At 39.4% G+C, this 23847-nt stretch overlaps 1 protein-coding gene across 1 annotated transcript in view; it reads left to right on the forward strand.

Moving 5' to 3' along the window:
- Window positions 1-10620: 10620 nt before the first annotated feature.
- The window catches only part of SEC22A (SEC22 homolog A, vesicle trafficking protein), a 71039-nt gene continuing 57812 nt past the window's right edge, over window positions 10621-23847 (forward strand). Inside the window, exons 1-2 of the mRNA XM_003825209.6 lie at window positions 10621-10826; window positions 16628-16828. Coding sequence (XP_003825257.1) covers window positions 16647-16828 — 182 coding nt within the window. The 5' untranslated portion in view covers window positions 10621-10826; window positions 16628-16646. The remainder of the gene's footprint in view (window positions 10827-16627; window positions 16829-23847) is intronic.

A 23847-nucleotide genomic window follows, 5' to 3' on the forward strand; every position in this document is an offset into this window, starting at 1 on the left:
AGAATATCCATTTATTATTGAAAATGTGTAAAATACAGAAAAGTAAAAAAAAAAAAAAAAGAAAGAAAAAGAAAAAAACACACATCTTACTCTGAGATAAACTGTACATATATTTTGCTGTATTGTCTTCCAGTCTTTTTTCCATATATTTGAAAAGATTAAAAATCTATAGCATTATTTACTGATTTTCCACTTAGCATTTTATTATGTGCATTTTCCTATTATTACCAGTTTTGGCAATTTTCATACTTACGAAATATACCATATTATGATGTCCCATCCATTATTTAATATTGAACATTTTGGTGGTTTCTAACTTTTCACTATTATAAACCATGTATATATGTATATATGTAGATAGATATTTCGTTGCATCTCTGATTATTTCATCAGAATACATTTATAGAAAAGAAGGGCAGGAGTTCGAGACCAGCCTGGGCAACATGGTGAAATCCCATGTCTACTAAAAATACAAAAAATTAGCCGAGCGTTGTGGCACACACTTGTAATGCAAGCCACTTGGGAGGCTGAGGCATGAGAATCGCTTGAACCCAGGAGGTGGAGGTTGCAGTGAGCAGAGATCACACCACTGCTCTCTAGCCTGGGCAACACAGCAAGACTCTGTCTCAAAAACAAAAGAAAAGAAAAGAAGGAGACGTACAATTGCCATGAATATATATGTGTGTGTATGTGTATATATATATATGTATATATATATATATATATTTTTTTTTTTTTGGAGACAGGGTCTCACTCTGTCACCCAGGCTGGAATGCAGCAGCACAATCATAGCTCACTGCAGCCTTAAACTCCTGGGCTCAAGCAATCCTCCTGCCTTGGCCTCCCACATTGCTGAGATTACAGGTGTGAGCCACTGTGCTAGCCTGACATGAATATTTTAAAGACTCTCAATACACATTGTTAAATTAGCTCCTAGAATGGCTGAATTAATTTGTACTTGTACCAGAAAAGGATTAGACTGAATGAAGCTTTGGCTATCCTACTCTTACTAATGGTTTTATTTTTAATTTGATAAATAATGAAAGGAAACTTTGGCCTATTTCACAGGTAAAAATGAAAAGTTTTTAAACATATTTATTTGATTTTTAGTGTAGTAAAAAAATTTTAAATATATTTTATTCATTTGTAGTTTTAAAAAGAACATTTACTTCCATAGTCGAAAAGCATTATCATAGTTAACAAAAAAAACCAATTTCTTAATATTACCTAGTATCTATTTCACAGTTAAATTGCATCAGTTGTCTCAAAAATGTCTTTTCTGGCTTGTTCAAAACAAAAGCCAACCCAAGACCGTGCCTTGCACCTGGTTGTTATGTCTCTTGAGATTCTTTTAATCTATGGTTTCTTTCTGTTTTTTTTTTTTTTTTCTCTCCATACACTGACTTAGTGAAGTTGCCTGCAGAATGTTTTATTTTTCAGGATTTTTCTGGTTGCTTGCTTGTAGTACTGTTCAACTTTGTCCTATATTCCCTGTAACGTTTGTAAACAGGGAGCTAGCTGTGAATATGTGATAGACTAAAGTTAAACATTTTTGGGAAAAATACATCATAGGTGATGTGGTATGCTCATTATTGGGTCACATCAGGAGACTGACCCATGACATCTTGTTGGTCAACGATGAGGGCCACTAAGATTGACTCCTGAATTATGGTAGTGACAGTCTGCTTCCTTCGTGCAGGTGGGTTTTCTCCTTTGAATCAGAGAGTAATTTCTGTGATATACTTTGGTAGTATAAGAATGTCCTCTGTCCATCTACTATTCATCTAATGACTTTACCACCAATACTTAACGTCTAAATCACTGTTTTCATTTGGGGTTGAAAATGATTATTTTCTAATTCTATCATTCCTTCTATTATATTTATTTCCCATTATTCCTTTAAGTAGAGCTTTCCTTTCTCAACTGGAACTACTTGCTTACTCCAAAATGAAATACAACTTCCATTAATACTAGAAAGGCAGAATATTTCATTTTTTCCCCGTTAATTATCATTTAAATGTTTGTTGACCAGTTATAGTTCTTTTGCAAATTGTTTTCTCAGGCTTGTTGCCTATTTGCAATGGGAGTGTTCCTCATTTTCTTATTATATGTGGGCATTCTTTGTCATATATGGCATATATTTCTCTCTATTTGTGGTTGGAATTTTAATTTCATTCTTTTTTTATGTATAGATGTTTTATACTTGTCAATCTGGTCTACTATCTTTTTATTTGTGGTTTCTTCATTGCTTTCATGCTTAGAAACTCTTCTTTATCCCAAAGCCAAATCCATCTTTATTTTCTTATAGCTATCTTATAACTGTTTTATGGTTAATTTTTTAACAATTATAGAATATGCTTATTTTAGAAATACCAATCCAGTCTTCTTATTCCTCTGCTGAAAATACACTGGTGTCTTCCCATTGCATGGAGGAGAAAAGTCAAATTTGGCAATTTAGCATATCAGCTCTTTGGAGCCTGGCCTTTGTTTTGGCTTCATTTCCTATCTACATTTCTAGCAATAGCAGGCCACTTGCAGTTCCCTAAATAGTTAGTGCTGTGCTTTACAACTATGGATTCTCTTCTCCATGACCTGCCACAGTCTGCCTGATAAGTGATTATTCTTCCTATAATTCTCAAATATCACCTCTTTTTGTAAAAAGTGTTCCATGTTTCTATCTCCGTCCCTTTGAAATCCTCCCAGAGATATTTGGTCAGGTTTTATTGGCATTTATCTCGTTTGGCTGCTGTCTTAGTCTATTTGTACAGCTATTGCAAAATATCTCAGACTGGGTAATTTTATAATAACAGAAACTTGGTTCTCACAGTTCTGGAAACTGGGAAGTCCAAGATCAAGGCACCAGCAGGTTTGGTATCTGGGGAGGGCCTGATCTCTTCTTCCAAGATGGCACCGTGTTGCTGCATCGTCTAGAGGGGACAAATGCTGTGTCTCACATGGTGGAAGAGTGGAGGAGCATAAACCCACTCCCTCAATCCCTTTTATGAGGGCCTTCACGATTTGATTACTCCTAAAGGCCCCACCTCTTAATGCTATTACATTGGCAATTGAATTTCAACATATGAATTTTGGAGGATACATTCAGACCATAGCAGTTGTCATTGTTTTTATACATGTTTCTCTCCCCATCCTGTGAGTGCCTTAAAGGAGGGACCATATCATATTTATCGCTGTCACTGCCCAGCACAGAGAGGATGCACAATGTTTGTTGAATATGTGAAGCATTAATTAAAACACAACGTTGAATAATAAACCATTTATACCACAGTGGAAATGTTATTTCAGAATTTCCAAGATACAGATAAGAAACTTTTCTTTCTGTTTTTTAGAAATATTGCTGTCAAAGATGGTGCTAACCTGAAAGAAAAATAACATAATATAAATATGACACCTTTGTGTTTAGGACAGCTCTAGACATACAGTGTTAGAGACAAGGAAACGATGTGATGGTGGCAAAACTATTGATGCAAATGCAGCGTTGAGACATCCCTGCTTCCATCCCAGCCCCAGCCTCTCCAGCCCCTCCTGCTGGCAACTCTTTTCCACTGGTTCTGTAGCGCTCTGTTCCAAGACTCAGACATAATCCTACCCAAATACACATCTGCACCTCCCCCCGCCCCCCCCCCACCACCCCAGCAACTCCACCTGGAGCCTGGCGGTGGAGTTGGGGGCTCCCTCAGACTGGCTGCACAAAGGTGATTTCATAGTCTTAACCATTTATCTCCCGTCACAGATTAAAAGCCCAGGCCTTCCGGAGAGCTGGCTCACATACCAATAGAGAAATCTGAAAGTGCAAAAAAAAAACACAGGATGGGGGGGAGTGCTACAGATAATCTTGATTATATATTATGAAAAAGTAACGGTATAAAACAGTGCTGTCCCATAAAAATAGAATGTAAGCTACATATGTGATTTTTTTCCAGTAGCCACCTTAAAAAAGTAAAAGGAAACAGATAACATTGACCATAATATAAACTACATATCAAGATATTATCATTTCAACACATATAATCAATATTTTTAAAGTTCTACATTGCTTCAATTTTAAAACTTAATCTTAACTAAAATAAAATTTAAATGATCAAAATTAATAAATTTAGTATTGATACAGTACTACTATCTAATTTACTGTCCGTATTCAAATATCATCAGTTGTCCAAATAGTGTTCTTTATGGCTATTTCTTCCTCTAGTCTAGGGTCTAATTCAGGATCCTACACTGCATTTAGTTTTCGTGTCTCTTTAGTCTCCTTTAATCTGGAAAATATCCTCAGTCTTTATCTTTTTAACATTGACATTTTTGAAGGGTATGGGGCCATTTGTCATGAAAAATGTCTTTCAATTAGGGTTACTTTAATGTTTCCATGTGATTATTTTCTGGTTTCGCATTTTTGGTGGGAATCCTACGGAAACAATGTATGTCTGTGGCAGACACAGAAATTCCCTGTCTGGGTTCTCCTTCAAGGGAGGACTTGCCACCCAGCTGCAGGGAGAGTCAGCAGGTAGCCTCCAGCTGATAGCTTTTTGTATGTGTTTCACCTTTGGAGAGCTACCTTGTTTGATATCATGCCCATCTTGGGGGAATCCACATCTGGTGACTTCATGAAGCAAGGATATAAAAGCCTGACCATTCTGATCCGACATAAGACCAAAGGTATCAGACATTTAAGACATATGGAGAAAAGAGTAGGTAGAGGATAATGTATCAGATGGCTATTTTTTTTTTCTTTGACACAGAGTCTCATTCTACTGCCCACGCTGGAGTGCAGTGCCACCATCTCGGCTCACTTCAGCCTCCACCTCCCAGGTTCAAGTGATTCTCCTGCCTCAGCCTCCCAAGTAGCTGGGATTACAGGTGCCCGCCACGCCCAGCTATTTTTTTTTTTTTTTTTGTATTTTTAGTAGAGACAGGGTTTCACCACGTTGGTCAGGCTGGTCTCGAACTCCTGACCTCAGGTGATCTACCCGCCTCAGCCTCCCAAAGTGCTGGGATTACAGGCGTGAGCCACGGCGCCCAGCCCTAATATGTATCTTTAACTTATCACGTTCTACCTTCAAATACAGTTACACCACTTCATGCATGGTGTTAAAAACCTTCTAACAGTATATATTCATTCCCCTTTCCCTTACAATATCATTAACATATGTTTTACTTCTTCGTTTGTTGTAAACATTTTTATTTTTGTTACACTTTTGCTTTAAGTGATTAAAGCAAAAGTGGTAACAAAAACAATTTGTTACCACTTTTGCTTTACGTGGTTAATTATATACATTTTCAAAAGAGGAAAAGTTTTATATTAATTCATATATTCACATTTTCTGATACTTTTTGTTCCTTTTGTGTGAATTTGAGTTTCTTTTTTTCTTTTTTCTTTTTTTTTTTTTTTTTTTTGATACAGAATCTCGCTCTATCGCCCAGGCTGGAGTGCAGTGGCGCAAGCTCCGCTCACTGCAAGCTCCGCCTCCCAGGTTCATGCCATTCTCCTGCTTCAGCCTCCAGAGTAGCTGGGGCTACAGACTCCCGCCACCACGCCCAGCTAATTTTTTGCATTTTTAGTAGAGACGGGGTTTCACCGTGTTAGTCAGGATGGTCTCAATCTCCTGACCTCGAGATCCGCCTGCCTCAGCCTCCCAAAGTGAATTTGGGTTTTTATCTGGAATCATTTTCATTCAATCTGAAGAACTTTCTTCAACATTTATTATAATTCAGGTATGCTAGCAACAAATTCTCTCATCTTTTGTTTATCTAAAAATATCATTATTTCACTTTTCTTTCTTTTTCTCACACAGAGTCTTGCTCTGTCACCCAGGCTGGCATGAAGTGGCACAATCCTGGCACACTTCAGACTCAACCTCCCAGCCTCAAGCAATCCTTCCACCTCAGCCTCCTGAGTAGCTGGCACTACAAGCACGTGCCATCATGCTTGGCTAATTTTTTATTTTTTTAATTTTTTTGTAGAGACAAAGTCTCACTATGTTCCCTATGCTGGTCTTGAACTCCTGGACTCAAGCAATCCTCCCATCTTGGCTTCCCAAAGTTCTGAGATTATAGGCATGAGCCGCCAAGCCTGGCCACACTTTCATTTTTTGAAAGAATTTTTCCTAGATATAGAATTCAAAGTTGACAGAGTTTTTACTTTCAGGACTTTAACATTCTTATTTCATTATATTTTGGCTTTCTTTCTTTCTTTCTTTCTTTCTGAGGTGAAGTGTGAAGTCAGTAGTACCTCTTATCTTTGTTCTATATACACAAGGTGGATTCAATGTTTCTCTGGTTGCTTCTAATATTTTCTTTTGATCATTGGTTTTCAGTAGTTTGAGTGTAACATGCCTTGGTGTAGCTTTTTTTGGTGTTTATCCTGTTTGCTTTCTTTCTTTCTTTTCTTTCTTTTTTTTTGACAGTGTCTTACACTGTCACCCAGGCTGGAGTGCAGTGGTGTGATCTCGGCTCACTGCAACCTCCGCCTCCCAGGTTTAGGCGATTCTCCTGCCTCAGCTTCCTGAGTAGCTGGGATTACAGGCATGCACCATCCTGCCTGGCTAATTTTTGTATATATACATTTTTTTTTTTAAGACGAAATTTCACCCTGTCACCCAGGCTGGAGTGCAGTGGTGTGATCTCGGCTCACTGCAATCTTTGCCTCCCAGGTTTAAGAGATCCTTCTGTCTCACCTCCCGAGTAGCTGGGATTACAGGCATGCACCACCATGCCCAGCTAATTTTTATATTTTTGGTAGAGACAAGGTTTCACTATGTTGGCCAAGCTGGTCTCAAACTCCTGGCCTCAGGTGACCCGCCCACCTTGGTCTCCCAAAATGCTGGGAATACAGGTGTGAGCCACTGTGCCTGGCCTAGTTTATTTTCTTGAATCTATGGGTTTATATTTTTTATTAAATTTTGGAAAATTTTGGCCATTATTACTTCAAATATTTTGTATCACCTCTCCTTTCTGAGTCTCTGATTATACATGTTAGATAACTTTGTATTAACCATAGGTCACCAAGGCTGTGTTCATTTTATTTTAAACTTTTTTTCACTCTGCACTTTAATGTAGATAATTATTTTTCACTGTTACTTTGTTTACTGATCTTTTCTTCAGCAGTGTATAATCTGCTGTTAAGCCCATAGAGCAAAATTACCAATTCAGATATTGTAGTTTTCTGCTCTAGAAGCTTGATTTGGTTCTTTTTATGGTTTTCATTTATCACATTATTTATGTTTCTTTAAATTCTTGGCCATATTTATAATAGCTTCTTTAAAGTTCTTATCTTACCTGCTTGTAACCCCAGTGCGCTGATGCCCTCTAAAACTTAAAAAAAAAAAAAAAATTTAAAGAAGAAAAGTGAAGTTCTTATCTGCTTTGAAAACTAATTTCATCATCCTTGTCATTTCTGGGTCTGTTTCTATTGACTGATTCTTCTCCCATTTGTGACTCATGTGTCAATGCTTCTTCACAGGTGTAGTAATTTTTTATTGGATACTAGGCATTGCATATATTACGTGGTTAAGTACCTGAATTTTGTTGTCTTTCTTTAAAGACTGTTAAGTTTCATTCAAGAAAGCAGTTAATTTACTTGCAAATCAGTTTTTTCAGCTTTGTTCGAGTGGGTCTAGAATAGTCTTTACTATTGGGCTAATTTAGCTTTAAAGTGTGGCCTTTTTAGGGTCTCTTTACCAAATGCTTCAGGTTTTAATAAGATTTAATAAGATTTCCCATTCTAATCAGTCAGAGCCTAAATGTTTCCAAACTCTATTCAAGTTCTTGTAGCTGTTCAGCTTAAATTTCCCCAGTAATTGTTATTTACCAGCCTCATACAGTCTATCCTTAAAGTTATACCAAAGATTCACAGGAATCCTTATGTATATTTCTGGAGCTCTTTCTCTGGCACCCTGCCCCACAAATATCATTTGTCTCAATCTCTATTAATTCCAATTTTTGTGTCCTCAACAAACCCTGCTTGGCTTTCTTCTATCCTGTGCTTACCTCCAGAAAGAAATCTGTGGATATTCTGGGGACTCATCTTGTTTGTTTTCCTTCCTTCCAAGATCACAACTTTACTATGCCAGTTGTCCAATGCCTGGAAACACTTGTTTCATAGATTTGATCCAGTTTTCTGTTACTTGTAGTGGAAGGTTTAGTCTGGTATCACTTATTTACTCATGGCTGGATTGCCCTTAACATTTGGAAAAACATAAACTTTCTATTCAATAGTAAAATACATACTGGAAAATTTCATAAATATAGCATACAGCTTGATGAATTTTCTTTTCTTTTTCTTTTCCTTTTTTTTTTTTTTTTGACACAGGGTCTCACTTTGTTGCTCAGGCTGGAGTGCAGTGGCACAAACATGGCTCACTGCAATATTGACCTCCAGGACTCAAGCAATCCTCCCACCTCAGCCCCACAAGTAGCTGGGACTACAGGCGTGCACCACCATGCCTGGCTAATTTTCAAAGAGGGTTTGGCCATGTTGCCCAGGCTGGTCTTGAACTCCTGAGCTCAAGTAATCTGTCTGCCTCGGCCTCCTCGGCCTCCCAAAGTGCTGTGTTGGGATTACAGGTGTGAGCGAGCCACCATATCCAGTCCAGTGAATTTTCATTAATTGAAAACACCATGTAATCAACACCTGGATCAATAAGAACATTACTAGATCTCCAGTAGCCCCTTATTGCTCCTTTCTAATTATTAACACTAATAATTATAACTTATTGGTTACCCTTGGGTAACCAATATTTTACTTCTATTACCTTATATGATTTTTTATTTTGAACATTATGTAAATGGAATCATATAGTAATCATTTTTTGTGTCTGACTTATTTCACTCAATTTTTATGATTGTGAAATTCATGCATGCTTTCCATATGGTTGTAGATTATTGTCTTTCCTGTATAGTATTCTATTATGTGAATATTCTTCTTCCTTTTTTTTTTTATTTTTTGTTGAGAAGGAGTCTTACTCTGTTGCCTAGGCTGGAGTTCAGCAGCATGATCTTGGCTCACTGCAACCTCTGCCTCCCAGTTTAAGCAATTCTCCTACCTCAGCCTCCCAAGTAGCTGGGATTACAGATGCCTACAACCATGTCTGGCTAATTTTTTTGTATTTTAGTTGAGACGGGGTTTCACCATGTTGCCCAGGCTGGTCTTGAACTCTCAACCTCAAGTGATCCACCCCCACCCCCAGCCTCCCAAAGTGCTGGGATTACAGGCGTGAGCCATCGCGCCCGGTCAGAATATTCTAAAATTTATTCATTTCATGAACATTCTTATACATATGTTTTCTGGTGAATATATGAATACATTTATGTTGAGTATATATCTAGGACAAAATTTATGTTAGTTCAGGCCTTTCTTCTGAACTCTAGACCTACATATCCAAATCTACTTGACATCTCCATTTATAGGCATTTCAAATTTAACATATTCCAAACCATTTGCTCCTCTTTCTGTGTTCCATGAGTCAGTAAATGGCTTCTTAATCCATCTAGTTACTTAAGGAGTCATCCTTAATATTCCTCTTTGTTGACCCTTCCCGGCAAACCAATCCGTTATGAAGTCCCTTGGATACCATTTATAATTTATACATATCTTGAAATTATCTACCTCTTTCTGTCTCTAACTCCCATTACACTAGTTCAAGCCACCATCATTTCTGGCTTTGCCTGATGCAACTGCCTCCAAATGGCTTTCCAGCAGCCCTTCTTGCCCTCTTCCACACTATTCTCCACAAACAGCCTGAGTGATTCTTAAATATGCAAATAGGATCCTACTTAATAGTCTTTATTAGCTGCCCATTGACCTTGGGCTGAGATGAGACAAGGGCCAGACCATGCTGGCTCTTATTGGCCACATTACAGATTTCCGGCTGTATTTTGGAAGATATCTTAAGGTCAACGGGCAAAGTTTCTCCTTGCTCCCTACACTCCATCCACACTGACTTCCTTTTAGTTCCTAGAGCACACGAAGTTCTTTCATGCCCCAACAACCTCACACAATATTTCCTTGGCGGGGAACATTCTCTAAGGCTCTTTAATATGCCTGCCGCTTAAAAGGCACTTATTCAGAGGTCTCTTCCCTGATAGTCCAAAATTAATTGATCATTGCACCCACTAATTTTCCCTCCCAATACTGACAATTTATAATTCTGTAACTATTTATGCTTTAATGTCTCTTGCTTCGATTACTCCTTAAATTCCATCAAGCGCTATGTCCACTCCTGTAACCCCGTGCTTAACACGGTGCTTGGCACATGGTAAACAGTCAGGAAATGCCTGTTTAATAATGCATGACCGATGCGAAGGCTGGAAGGGGTCGCAGGGTCAGTATCTGGCACTTTTCTGCCATGGTTAGTTTCCTTGTGTGTGGGAATAGACGGGGCCAGGTCTTCTCCTTGCCCACCCAGAGGGGGCTTTTCTCCCTGTCCCCTTTATAAGTGTCTGCTGTAGGGCCGCGTGTGAGAGACAAAATGCCTGCAGAAACAGGGCGGCGAGCGGAAGACATTGGCCATATTTCTGAAGTCAACGTAGTTCTGTCATCGGAGGATTCTGTACTTTTCTGGCGCAGGTGCGAGAGAAGCTGCCAATCTCTCCTGGAGCGGGTGGGACTAAGGAGGGCCCCGGGAGCTGGCGGGTTGTTGTGTCCTTCCTGCAGAACCCGATTGGCCTGGGCGAGCCGAGGGAACGGGGGCGTGGTTTGATTCCGCGGGCGCGAGCCACGTTGGACGCGCCGCAGCCCCGCCGAAAGGTCCCTCCCAGGCCCCACAATGCACTGCGGGGCGCGTCACTCGGAGCGGCGGGGCCCGTCTCGACAGGTACTCCCCGGCCCCTCCCAGTCCTCTGCTTCCTTTCTTAGGGGTCGTTCGAATCCCTGCCGGCCTCTCCCCTCGCTCTCCCTGCCTCTCGCCACAGCCTCGGTCTTCGCCCTCGGGACTGAAGACCTACCCCACGGGCAGGAGCCAAGTCCGTGCCTTTGGGGTGGGGGTCGGGGCCGCGGAGCTCTGGAGGGACGGGCAAGCGGGGACCCCGTCCCCTTCGACTTGCGGGTTCTCTGGGGCCAGGCGGGCGGCGGTTGCGCCTCGTCTGAGCCGCCTCGGGTATTGGGCAGCCAGGAAAGGAGTGTCTGAAGGGGAGGGACAGTCGCACTTGGCTGTCAGCATGGTGGTGGGGATTCCCTGGCGCCCAGGTGTCAGAAACACGGTGATCTACCTGTGTAGGTGGCCCATGAGAGCTTGAGGTGGCATTTCCTATTTCTTTTAGGCAGAATGGGACTTGAACCAGTGTCTTACTTTACGTCTTGTGGGGATGGAGTGAGCACTGAGCCCAGATATTTGCCCGCGTTGGCTCACGGAAATCTCTTGAGACCCTGTCTCAAGAGTCACTTTGGGAACGATGTGGCAGAAGGGAGACCTGAGCAATTGGCTCGGCAAGTGGAGGAGGCTTCCAAAAGAAAAGGACAAGCCCCAGCTGGCTTGAATCTCTCTGCCAGTGAAGACAGCTTAAGATAATTTTTCCCTGCTGCTTAGTTTCCTGGATCATCCACCTGGGGCAGGGGGCGAGCTTGAGAACCAGTCCCTCCTATGCCTATTCAGCCAAGGCAAAGCCTAGCCCAGAGCAAAAGTATCAGCCACCAGACTGGAGATGTTGGGATCTTCAGTCAGGGGAACAGCCACTTTTCAAACTCTGAATCACTTTCCATGTTACTGATATTTGCTTACATGCTAAGATTGTAAGGAATCAGGCAATGCCTTAAATGGTACCTACAATTTCTGATATATTAAGGTTCATTCAGTATTTGACTCTGACACCTGTGACCATATCCTAAAGTAATGGGACATTCGGGTATTTCCTATGTTGAAAACCGTCACATCTGTTTAGTGCCTTTTTTTTTTTTTTTTTTTTTTTGCTTGCAACTGGTTAAAATCGAAGTATATCTTATGTTGGTATATGAAAGAGGCCTAGGTCCTATCACAGGGGTGCCTGTGACCTTCCTTGAGTGTCTCACAGAGTTGTTAGAATTGGGCCTGAGTTTAAATCCCTACTTTGTCACCTACTCGTTTAGGGATTAAAAAAAATTCCTCAAGCTTTCTGGGCTTGAATTTCCTCAAAGGTAAAATGGAACTAATAATACCTATCTCACAGGTTTTTGGAAGGCTTAAATGAGGTAATGTGTATAAAGTGCGTGGTCCATGGAGAGTAATCAATAAATAATATAGCAAATATTTAATGTAGTGCTTTTAGCATGTTACAAGGCAATGTTTCAGGCACTTTACATGATCCTATGAGATAGATACTATTGTCATCTTTAAAACAAGCCTATGAGATAGATGCTATTAGTAGGCACAATATATAGATGTGGAAATTGAGATATAGAAAGGCAAAGCTTGCCCAAATTTACATGGCTGGTAGATGGTGGAGCCAGGATTAGAACCCAGGCAGCAAGTGAATAGCTAGTTTCTATATCCCTGGTTTCTTGCGTCTTGTTGGTTTTGGGAGACTGATGAAGCATAGTGATGTAGAGATACTAGAAACTTAGACCGAAGTACCAGTTCTGCTATATACTAGCAGGGTGACACTGAGAAAGTGAGCCTTAGTTTCCTCATCTGTAAAATGGTGGTTTTACCTACCCAACTGTGAACTATGTGGCACTATAAAAATGTTGGGATTGACACATTTGAGCATGTACTGGGGGCCCTGTCCTAGATGTGGGTAAAATCTGTTGTGAAGCCTGAGGTCTTATACATACTGTGCAGTGCAAGCACCCATAATAGGAATGTCAAACACTGCTAGTGAGGTAGAAGGCATAGGCAAAATGGCGGAAATTCCATCCTCTTTATCACCCAATCTATCCCCCACCCTCAGCGAGCACTTTTAATAAAATAATATGTACCATATTGGTATTGTTTCCCAAACTTCGGTACTGTCACATATGCAAGATAATTTGATAAGCAAATGAACATTAAAAAATTCTCCCCAAATTTTCACACACATACATATTTGAATGAAACAAGTTCATTTAATTTAAATTAGGAGAGAAACTTAACATCTCAAAACTGATTTCACAGATATTATTGCTAAAAAATAAAGGGCAAGAAAAGTAAGTCAATTCAAATACCAATATTAGGTAAATAGTACAGGTGGATGAAGATAATTCTGAAAGTGGTACTTGGATGACTGAAGACTGGGAAGTTATGAACTAAAATAAATATGAGTGCTTTTGCCGCCAGTATAAAATGTTTTTATCTTAAAAGTGGCATTTGTGAAAGCATTTGGTTAGAACGTATATACAAAATCCACTTATATGTTGGGCTTTGTTTATTACCTTTTGAGAGATAACTTCCTGAGACATTGAGCCCGTAGTCATTACCCCTACAAGGTTCTGAAGAAGAGGGGTGTCTTGTTATCTTGGGTCCAGGAACTTGCTAACCACTACTATAGTAGTTTGGCATTGTGGGAATTTATTTTCCTCAGCCTTTACATAAAAGTTTACCCATATTTACCTAGATTCTAGCTTGTGCTTTTTCCTCCAACAGTTGCTGATGGGGAGAGGAAAAAATAGCCACTATTCAGGTTCCCTATGAGTTAACTGCTGCTGTACAAAGGCAGGTGTAATATTTTCTCTGTATTAAAGGTGAGGAGAAATGGCCCAGTGCCCTAAACATTTATCTATGGCCCCGATAAGCTAAAAACTCCTAAATCTTCCCATGCAATTGTTGTAATCTCTTGCTTTCCACAGTTCCACTGGTTCTTCCTTGGGATTTTCCCAACCACAACCCTCCTTAAGACCTTAAAGATACTTTAACCTAGCTTAGGCCTGACATGGACAGATTTCCTTTTCTGCTAGCACAGTCCAGATAAGATTAGTTTAAAAAAAACAACAAACTATATTATGAATCCGTGGTAAAAAGAAAAAAAGTAGGAGTATGTTTATTGAATTGATGGAGAGACAGCTTAGCCTAAGGTGATTGGAATCTGTCTACAAATTAGTTAAGCCTGACGTTGATCGTTGAACATTCATCCCCGTTTGTCAGGCTTAAATTCAAGTGCTTTGGATGCTGAATCAAATTACTGTGGTAGAAAGAGGTTTAACTTTTTCCCTAAGAAAAATCTTATCTATGTAAGTAGAAACCATTCTCTGACAACCTTGTAATAATTTTGACAGGGAATGTAACTGCTGTGTTCTGCTTTTGGTTAAAGGCTAAAGTACATATTAGGAAAATTTGAGGCTGGGCGCAGTGGCTCACACCTGTAATCCCAGCACTTTGGGAGGCCGACGCAGGTGGATCACTTGAGGTCAGAATTTGAGACCAGCCTGGCCAACACAGTTAAGCCCCATCTCTACTAAAAATACAAAAATTAGCCAGGCATGGTGGCGGGCACCTGTAATCCCAGCTACTTGGCAGGATGAGGCAGGGGAATCGCTTGAACCCAGGAGGCAGAGGTTGCAGTGAGCCATTGCACTCCAGCCTGGGCAACAGAGAGAGACCCTGTTTCAAAACAAAACAAAACAAAAAAACAACAAAAAAAGGGTAATGACACAGTAACACCTAGAGATTGCTCCTTTTTCCTCATGAAAAGAGGAAAAAGGGATAGTGAACTTAATGCATTAGATTTATTAGTTGGGTTAATTTTTATTGTCAGATCAGTTATCACCATGAATGGGAAGTCATATTTTGACTTCACACAGCAGTGAAAACTATCAGCTCCTGATTTACAAGCTTTGTAACAACTGGTTTTCTGTGGTTTTTTTTAATATATATTACTAACTCATTTTTTCCTTTTTGGAATGAGATAATATTGACCTAGATTAAGTGGGCAGGTAAGGATTAATTTAGTCTCTAAGATACAATATTTTTGCAAAAATGCCTGTGAGATTTTTATCAGATTTTTGAATTTTCACCAGTTGCCTCACCACTAGTGAGGAAGCCTTTAGTGACATTGTGCTTTGATGGCCTGACAGAGAAGAGTTATTACTTAATCTTAGATAGTGAACATGTTTTAATTTAATGTTTTAAAAAGTATGGGCCTTAGACAATAAGCAAATTGTCAAGCCCTATCCCACAGTCAGTGGTTCAGAATTTTGAGGGCAGAGCTCAGAAATCTGCATTTTTAACTAAACTTTCAACTTCTTATGCAAGCTAAAGTTTGAGAGCCACTGTGTATTTTATGAAAGGTTGAGTGACTGTTGACCTGAGTTCCTTCAGACTCAGGCCTGTGAAGTCCTTTCATCTGTTTTTGTAAAGCAAGAAGAGAATCCAATAAAATAGGCCATTAAGATTTACTTTCTGGTAAAAAGATTGAGAACAACATTAAAACCAATATTCCTTTAGCTTTAGGATTTATTTTAAATAATTTTTTTCTGATTATAGAAGTAGTATATGTCTACTGTGAATATTGAGAACATTTAGGAAATTATAAAATAATAATAACCAATAATACCATTTCTTAGAGGTGAGCATATTCTTAATTTGGCATCTTTTTCTGCATCCGTTTTTCAATCCCTTTTTCCTTCTCTTTATCTTCGTCCCTTTATCCTTATGTTTGTGTAAAACAACATTTGCAATTTTTATCCTACTTTTTTCTCCTTAACATGTAAGCATTTTACCACATTATTAAACTTTCTCCACAAACATAAGTTTTAGTTGCTGCATTATATTCTGTTATATGAATATACTATAATTTACTTAACCATCACCATTTTATAGGATATTTAGATTGCTTTCAGTTATTTGAGTGGAAGAATGTCTTTCTGTTTAAAATTTTGCCTGGATTTCTGATTATTTTTCTCAAGACAGGTATATATTTAAATTTATTGAGGTTAAAAGGTATGCCTTCAGACTCTTGTTGAAATTGCCAAATCATTTTGAGAACTGTTTGTACCAGTTTTTACTTCCATCTGTACTTATGAGAATGCCAGACAGAAGTATTATTTTTAAAAAAGCTAATGTGGCTGGGTGTGGTGGCTCATGCCTGTAATCCCAGCACTGTGGCAGGCGCCTATAGTCCCAGCCACATCCTATGCTGTGGCATGGGAACCCAGGCTGAGGCATGAGAATTGCTTGAACCCTGGATGGTGGATGTTGCAGTCAGCCAAGATGGTGCCACTGCACTCCAGCCTGGGTGACAGAGCAAGATGCTGTCTCAAAAAAAAAAAAAAAAAAAAAAAGCTATATTTTAAGTGAAGCATAGTATGTTGTTTTAATTAGTTTTTTGTTTTTTTTTTTCCTCCTGAGACGGAGTCTCACTCTGTCGCCCAGGCTGGAGCTCAGTGACGTGATTTCGGCTCACTGCAACCTCTGCCTCCTGGGTTCAAGCAATTCTCCTGCCTTGGCCTCCTGAGTAGCTGGGATTACAGGTGTGCACCACCATGCCCGGCTAATTTTTGTATTTTTAGTAGAGAAGGGGTTTCATCATGTTGGCCAGGCTGGTCTCAAACTCCTGATCTTGTGATCCACCCTCCTCAGCCACCCAAAGTGCTGGGATTATAGGTGTGAGCCACCACACCTGGCCATTTTAATTACTATTCTTATATTACTAGTAAGTTGAACATTTTTACATATGCTTATCAAGTTTGGCTTTAATTTTTATGTAACCCAAATTGTTCATTTTGTTTTAGGTCTTCTCTGTTGGTTGAAATGTCTATGATTTTATCTGCCTCAGTCATTCGTGTCAGAGATGGACTGCCACTTTCTGCTTCTACTGATTATGAACAAAGCACAGGAATGCAGGAGTGCAGAAAGTATTTTAAAATGCTTTCGAGGAAACTTGCTCAACTTCCTGATAGATGTACACTGAAAACTGGACATTATAACATTAAGTAAGACTTCAGTTTGCTTCATTTGACTCATTTGCCCAGTAGTTGTCATTTTAATGAAGTTTAAGTGGTTGCAGTAGAAAGGAGTGATTAGGAAAACCTGTTCAAGTCGAGCATCATATTGTTCTGAACTTATACTAAATAGTCATCATGTCAGCAGCAGCCTTTTTGTAGTTTCTTTGTAGCTGGCTCTGGGAAATTTTATAGTTGTGCAGATCATAGATATTCCTCTTTTAAGTTGATCACTAAATATTTATTTGCATTCTTACATACCTAGGGTTGTAGTAAGCAAACTATAATTGGAAATAAAAAATTTTTACCTGATATCTGCCCTCAAAGAACTGAAGCAGCTTACATGTAGTGGGAGGGGGTAGCACTTATCACTGAGTCATATACAAATCAAGTAAAACTGGGCAATGGGATAGAGAGTGACTATTTATTGTGGTCAAGAGACTCTCTGAGAGGGTGACATTTGAGCAGAGACCTAAAAGATGAGAGAGGAGGTAATTATATGAAGGATGCTGTGGATGAAGAGCAAGGCAGAGGTAGCAGCCAGTGGAGAAGCCCTTTTTTACATGCCAAGAGACAGAAAGAAAACCAGTGATCCTGAAGAATTATGGACAATTAATAGAGTTGCAGAAAGTGAGGCCAGAAAGGTAGGAATGGGCCAAGTTATGTAGTGAGTTTGGAGTCTATTAGTCTGTTTAGTCTAATGCAGTAGGAAGCCATTGGGTAGTTTTAAGCTATAGAGTTCCATGATTTCATTTGGCTTAGAGTAGATCATTCTGCCTGCACTGTGAAGAATAAAGGAGAAAGTGGAAGCAGAGAGGTCAGATGGAAGACTCAGAGAAGTTCAGGTGGAGGTGCTGATTGTAACGAGCTAGGGTGGTAATGAATAGAAGTAGTTAGATTGGGGCTATATTTTGGGATTAATACCAGCAAATCTTCCTACTGGATTGAAATGGGATGTGAAGGTAAAAGAAGAATAATCACCTGTAGTTTTTTGGCCTGAGGAACTGGATGAATAATGTAGCTGAAATGAGCAAGAAAGGAGAGGATAAGTGCGTCTCATTGGTAAAAAGTAAGAGTTCTGTTTGGACATGTTAAATCTGAGATGCCCATTAGACATCCAAGGGGCACTGCTAGGTAAGCAGCTGGATATATGAGTCTGAAGCTTAGTGAAGAGGACAAGTATAGACATTTAGATTTGGAAGTCAGCTTACAGTTTGTGATTAAAACCATGGGAATGGATGAGACCACCTTGGAAAGCTTAGACGTGAAACAATTAGAGAACAATTAATGTCTGATATCAAGCTGGATATTGATTATGCATACAGAAGGAAATAAGGTAAAAACACAGTCCATATAGGATATAATAAGCAGAGGGCTTCGTTGTTGAGATGAGACATGAGCCATGTCCTGAAGAATTAATAAGAGTTGGCTAAGGCAGGGAGGAGGGCATTCCAGGTGTACGGAGGAGAGGCAGAATAAGCAAAGAACGTGACTTAGCATGGTAGGTGTATTAACATGCTTATCCTGGGTCAGTGGATGGTGATTTATGGATAGTTGTGAGACATGCGTGATAATCATTGTGGGGCCAGATCCTGGATCGCCCTAAAAGTTCAGATTGAAGGATGTGACTTTGATGTAATATGTTATAGGAAGCTGTGCTGCAGGTTCAAGGGAAGTGACTTGATAAAAACAATCCTGAGACAGTGGAACTTAGGGTGAGTGGACAGTCCAAGAGGAGAGAGATAAGGCAGAGAGGCCAACTTATTAGGGCCTGAAGTAAGAAAATAAACGTGCAAATGAAAATTAGAACACCAAAAGAACTAGAATGATAATGAGAAATAGTTTGATTGGGGATCACTTCGAAGTTGGATCACTTCAAAAGAAGTGACCAAGCTGGATAGGATGGAATACCAGAGATGAAAAGAAGGAAGGGGCAAAGATGACTGAAGCCTTGGAATTGGACAGAATGTTGGTGTCATTGCCAGAAATGAGATCTTTGAAACAGACTGTTTATGAGGTGTGAGGCAGAAGAGAAAGATAATGAAGCTCCATTTTGATCATTTTTTTAAGACACTGGGGCTTGCTCTGTTACCTAGGCTGGAATGCAGTGGCATGATGACAGCTCACTGAGCCTCAACCTCTTGGACTCAAGCGATCATCCCACTTCAGCCTCTTGAGTAGCTGGGACTACAGGTGCACACCACCACACCCAGCTAATTTTTTTATTTTTAGTAGGGATGAGGTCTCACCATGTTGCCTAGGTTGACCTCAAACACCTGGGCTCAAGTGATCCTCCTGCTTGCCCTCCCAAAGTACTGGGATTACAGACATGAGCCACTGCACCTGGCCCACTTTAATTATTTAACTTGAGGTTTTAGGCCAAGCACAGTGGCTCACACCTGTAATCTCAGCACTTTGAGAGGCCGAGGCAGGCAGATCACTTAAGCCCAGGAGTTTGAGATCAGCATGGGCAACATGGGGAGACCCTGTCTCTACAAAAAACTAAAAAATTAGCCAGGCGTGACATAGTCCCAGCTACTGTGGCGACATACGTGGGAGGATCGCTTGAGCCTAGGAGGTTGAGGCTGCAGTGAGCCATGATCTCACCCCTGCATTCCAGGGTGACAGAGCAAGACCCTGTCTCAAAAAATATATATAAATGAAATAAATAAATTGAGGTTTTGACAAGGTAGTCCAGTGGAGATGGGATAGAGATTTTGGAATCATTCATGTAGATGTGGTTGATATTGTGAGGGGAGAAGTGCCTACTGGGTTTAGAGAGAGGGCCCAGGTTAGAACCTTGGAGAATGTCCACAATTTCTTAGATCACCTGGATAATGGTAAGATGTTATATTTAATTGGGGTTTCTGAGGGTTTAATTAGAAAATATTGTGATTATGGTGATTAAAATATATGTAAAATGATGTCTCAACCTACTTCTATTTTTTTAGAGGAAAAACTTGAAATATTTCAATATTTTATTTAATAGGCTCTGTTAGTGTCCTGGGTCATTATTCTGAGTTTTATTTGTGAATGTATAGTGGTATAAACAAATATCAAAGTTATAGGAGATTGGCTTGAATGTATATTAATTCTGGTAGGTGTGCTGGACTTAAACTTTTGCAATTTTTTTTCTTTTGACTCTTTTTTAAAATTAAAAAAATTTATTTTGACTTTTCTTAAAAGTAAAGTAAAATGTAACGTTTTAACATCCCTTCATTCTATTTAACTGAAAATTCTAGATTTTGTATCATTTAGTTTTAGTTAGTTGTACTCCAGCTTATTCCACACAAAGGATTTGAGGCAATTTAGGAAAAAAAAAAATTCAAGGGGCCAAGTAAGGGAGTCAAAAGAAGGAAAATAGAGATAGGAGAATAATAAACTGAGGTAACATTTCCTTCTGGAGATGCAAACTAGATAGTCCATCCATTTGTTAGAAAAAGGTTGCAGATATTACCGTTGAGTCTCCTTGTGGCCAAAGCAAAGGGGGTAATCCATAGGATTTAGTGTCCATTGGATAAAAACATTGTTTTTCCTGTTATTGAGACCTGAAGTACATAAAGAGGACAGCATTTGGATAACATTCTTCCAGCAACTATAATTATGAGAGTTTAGGAGTGGGATAAATCAGCAGAAGTCTAATCTGGTCTAGTTCAAGAATACAATTCAGATAAATGCATTTCAGAGCCATGCATAGAAAAATGTCTATGCATGTTTTTTTGTACCAAACCTTCAATAAGGATTGGAAAACAGAAGTTCTAGTTCTAGTTCCTGACAAGGACCTGGATTTCATATGTTTTCTATCATTGATAAGACATCTTGTGGTTTAGTTTCTGTTTAATGAGGTTGTTACCTTATATGACATTGAGCTTAGACTGAAATGCGTAAAATTGAGAATTTGTGTGTGTTACCTGACTTAAAATTCTCACACCACAACTGTTTTTCTAACAACTATGAGTTTGCTAGATAAAACTCACAGGTCTGCCGTAGCAACATCATAGCACAGCCTGAGATTGCCACCATGCTGTCCCTCTTTTCTCCTAGCCATATTAAATGCTTCTTTCCTTCAAACCCTACTTCTTTTGAATCACCTTCTTTCTCATTACTATTTTATGTCTCTAATGATCTCACTCCTTTCACAGATCACCTGTAGAACTTGGTTGACTGCCTTTTTCATCACTTATTAAAATTTCTTATTTTTAATTTAATTTTATTTCTCCATCCTCTCTTTATAACAGGGTTGTAACTCATTGAGGGAATTGATCTGCCATGGCTTATACTATTTTTGATTCCTCAACTCTTGGCATTGTGGTTTTCAAATTTGTGTAGAAATTGAGATACTCTTTCTTTACAGAATCTCAAAATCACTAAGTATATAATTATGTGCCAAATCAGTTGATACCTCACATTAAATTCTAGTTGAATAGGCAAGGGAAGACCAGAGTTTGAAAGAAAAAAAAATCAGGGGAGTAACATTTAAAATTGAGATAATTAGGCTGGGTCTGGTGGCTCACGCCTGTAATCCCAGCACTTTGGGAGGCCAAGGCTGGCAGATCACCTGAGGTCAGGAGGTTGAGACCATCCTGGACAACATGGTGAAACCCTGTCTCTACTAAAAATAAAAAAAATAAAAAATAAAAAGCCGGGTGTGGTGATGGACATCTCTAATCCAAGCTACTCAGGAGGCTGAGGCAAGAGAATCACTTGAACCCAGGAGGCGGAGGCTGCAGTGAGCTGAGATCGTGCCACTGCACTCCAGCCTGGGCAACAGAGTGAGACTCTGCCTCAAAATAAATAAATAAATAAAATTTAAAAATAAAATAAAATTGAGAAAATTCCTTTAGTTTTCTTCTCTTCTGTATTGGGAAAATGATGAATTTCAAATGAATGTAGTAGCTGGATACTTCTGTTTCGCCAATGAAGGACATTCTGTGGAGCATGGCTTGTGCTAGCACAGTTCCTTGCGCATGTCGTAGTAGCTACTAAATGAGGGATGGTTGTTTTAGGAATATGACAGCATTCAGAGTGCCAGAGAAACCTTGTTGATTGGGCAGGATGGTGTGTAGTGTGGGATATTCAGTTTTGTGATTTCTTCTCACATTCTATAGTGATATTCCAATTCTCTCTATATAAAATTTTAAGGAATTCATCTGTTTTATAAGTCGAAGGGTACTTTCCTTAGACTGTAATGAATTTTTAATGAATAAACTTATGTTACCACTTAAGAAAAAAACATGGCTAAAGTAAGTATGAACCATATGGAAATTAGGTTGGGTCATCTGAGATCTTTAAAACTTTGCAATTGGCTTTAGAGATTTAAAAATCATAGTTGTACATTTTGAAATCTCTTTATTTAAACAGTAAGATGCTGAAAAGACAAATACCTTTTGGGAAGCCAGTCATATCCTATTGTGAATTTTAGTGCAAGAAGTAAAATCTTTTAGTTCTTTCACTGTGAATTCATTTGAAGCCGTATAATCGCTGTGAGCCTCCTAATGTTCTTTCCTTGCATGAGGGTTCACTTTCTCCCTACACTGCTACCTCCAGCCAGGAATACTGTTTTAGGCTTACCTGCGTTTTGGCTTTAGTGTCTAGCAGTGTTTCCCTTTCACTCTTTTGGGAAATTTTCTGATTACTAGAGTAACAACTTAAACTATAACCCAATTATTGAGTACTTGCTATTGCCAGGTACTTTACTGACATTATCATTAAGCTTTCTAACAGCTCTGTGAAGGGCTATTAAAGAGCTCTTTTCCATTGCCAGGGGCAGACACACAACTCAAATTAGCTTAAGGAAAAATGGGTATTTTGAAGGGTAGTGGTGGAGCTGGCTTCACAGATGTTATCAGGAATCTTTCTCATTTCTACAGTCTCTCACCTTTTGCAGATAGATACTCTCTACGACTTGAAAGCACTACACAGACAGCTCCAGGCTTACTTCAGTCCAACTGAGCAACTCCTCTCCATGTCTCAAGAACAAGACATTGTCTTTGCTTGTATAATTGACCATTTCTAGACTGATTAATCATTGTAGTCAGAGGGGATGAGGTACTCTTATTTGGCTAAGACTGCATCACATGTCCTTACCCCTTTGAGTTTTACCAAAGCCATACAGAATGGCACTGAAGGTAATTCCCCAAAGGGAAAGAGGGAAGGGATGCTGGGCAGGTAGATGCTGGGTAGTGCTATCACTACCCTATTTTACAGATAAGGTAAATGAGACTTAGGAATGTAAAGGAGCTCCTTCAACGTCACAAAAATAGTAAATGATATATATGAACCACAATCTTTTGGATTCAGGCATCGCATTATTATCTGGTAAAAAATGGCTGCTGCTCTTTACCCTTAACCCCTTTCTTGGCAGCATGTGTTCCTAATTCTCCCAATTCTTTTCACTTTTTATGGAGAGAGAAATGAACCAGGGAAGAGAATGAAGGGAAATACCACCCCCCTCTTTTTTTGGTCAATAATAATGAGGAACAGAGTATGTGTGAATCCTAAAATTGATGGGACAGCATTGTCTCATTGTAGACTAGGTGTTTGGCGGGGAGAGGGTGTGGCAGGGAAATGCAACCAACCTATAACTACTAAACTAGTTGGGGGAAGGAGATAACCTGGGTATTCAATTTTCCTATTTTGTCTCATTACTAGTATCACATTCCTTTTCTCCTGCTTATTATGGCAAAATGTACAGCTTTTCAGCACCATATATGTTAAATAGGCTCTTGTGAACTGGCCTAGGAACCTAATTACTGTTATAGTACAGTTTCTGTGGGAAAATGAGATCTAGGTGCAATAAGCTTTGGGAAATATACCCAATATGTAAGTTAGGGATTATCTGATCAGTTATCTAAAAAAGTCAGGATCTTCATTCCCTGGAGTGTGGCTGTGTTAGGGAAGTGAGAAAGGGTGAATTGGGAGATTAACTCTGAAGAAAAGGAAATAAAGATGTCAAAGGCAAACTTTGCTTGTTCTGTGTTTTATCCAGGTCTCTCATGGTGTAATTACCA

This window comes from Pan paniscus, chromosome 2 (assembly GCF_029289425.2).
Source record: "Pan paniscus chromosome 2, NHGRI_mPanPan1-v2.0_pri, whole genome shotgun sequence".
In the NCBI taxonomy this organism is placed as follows: Eukaryota; Metazoa; Chordata; class Mammalia; order Primates; family Hominidae; genus Pan; species Pan paniscus.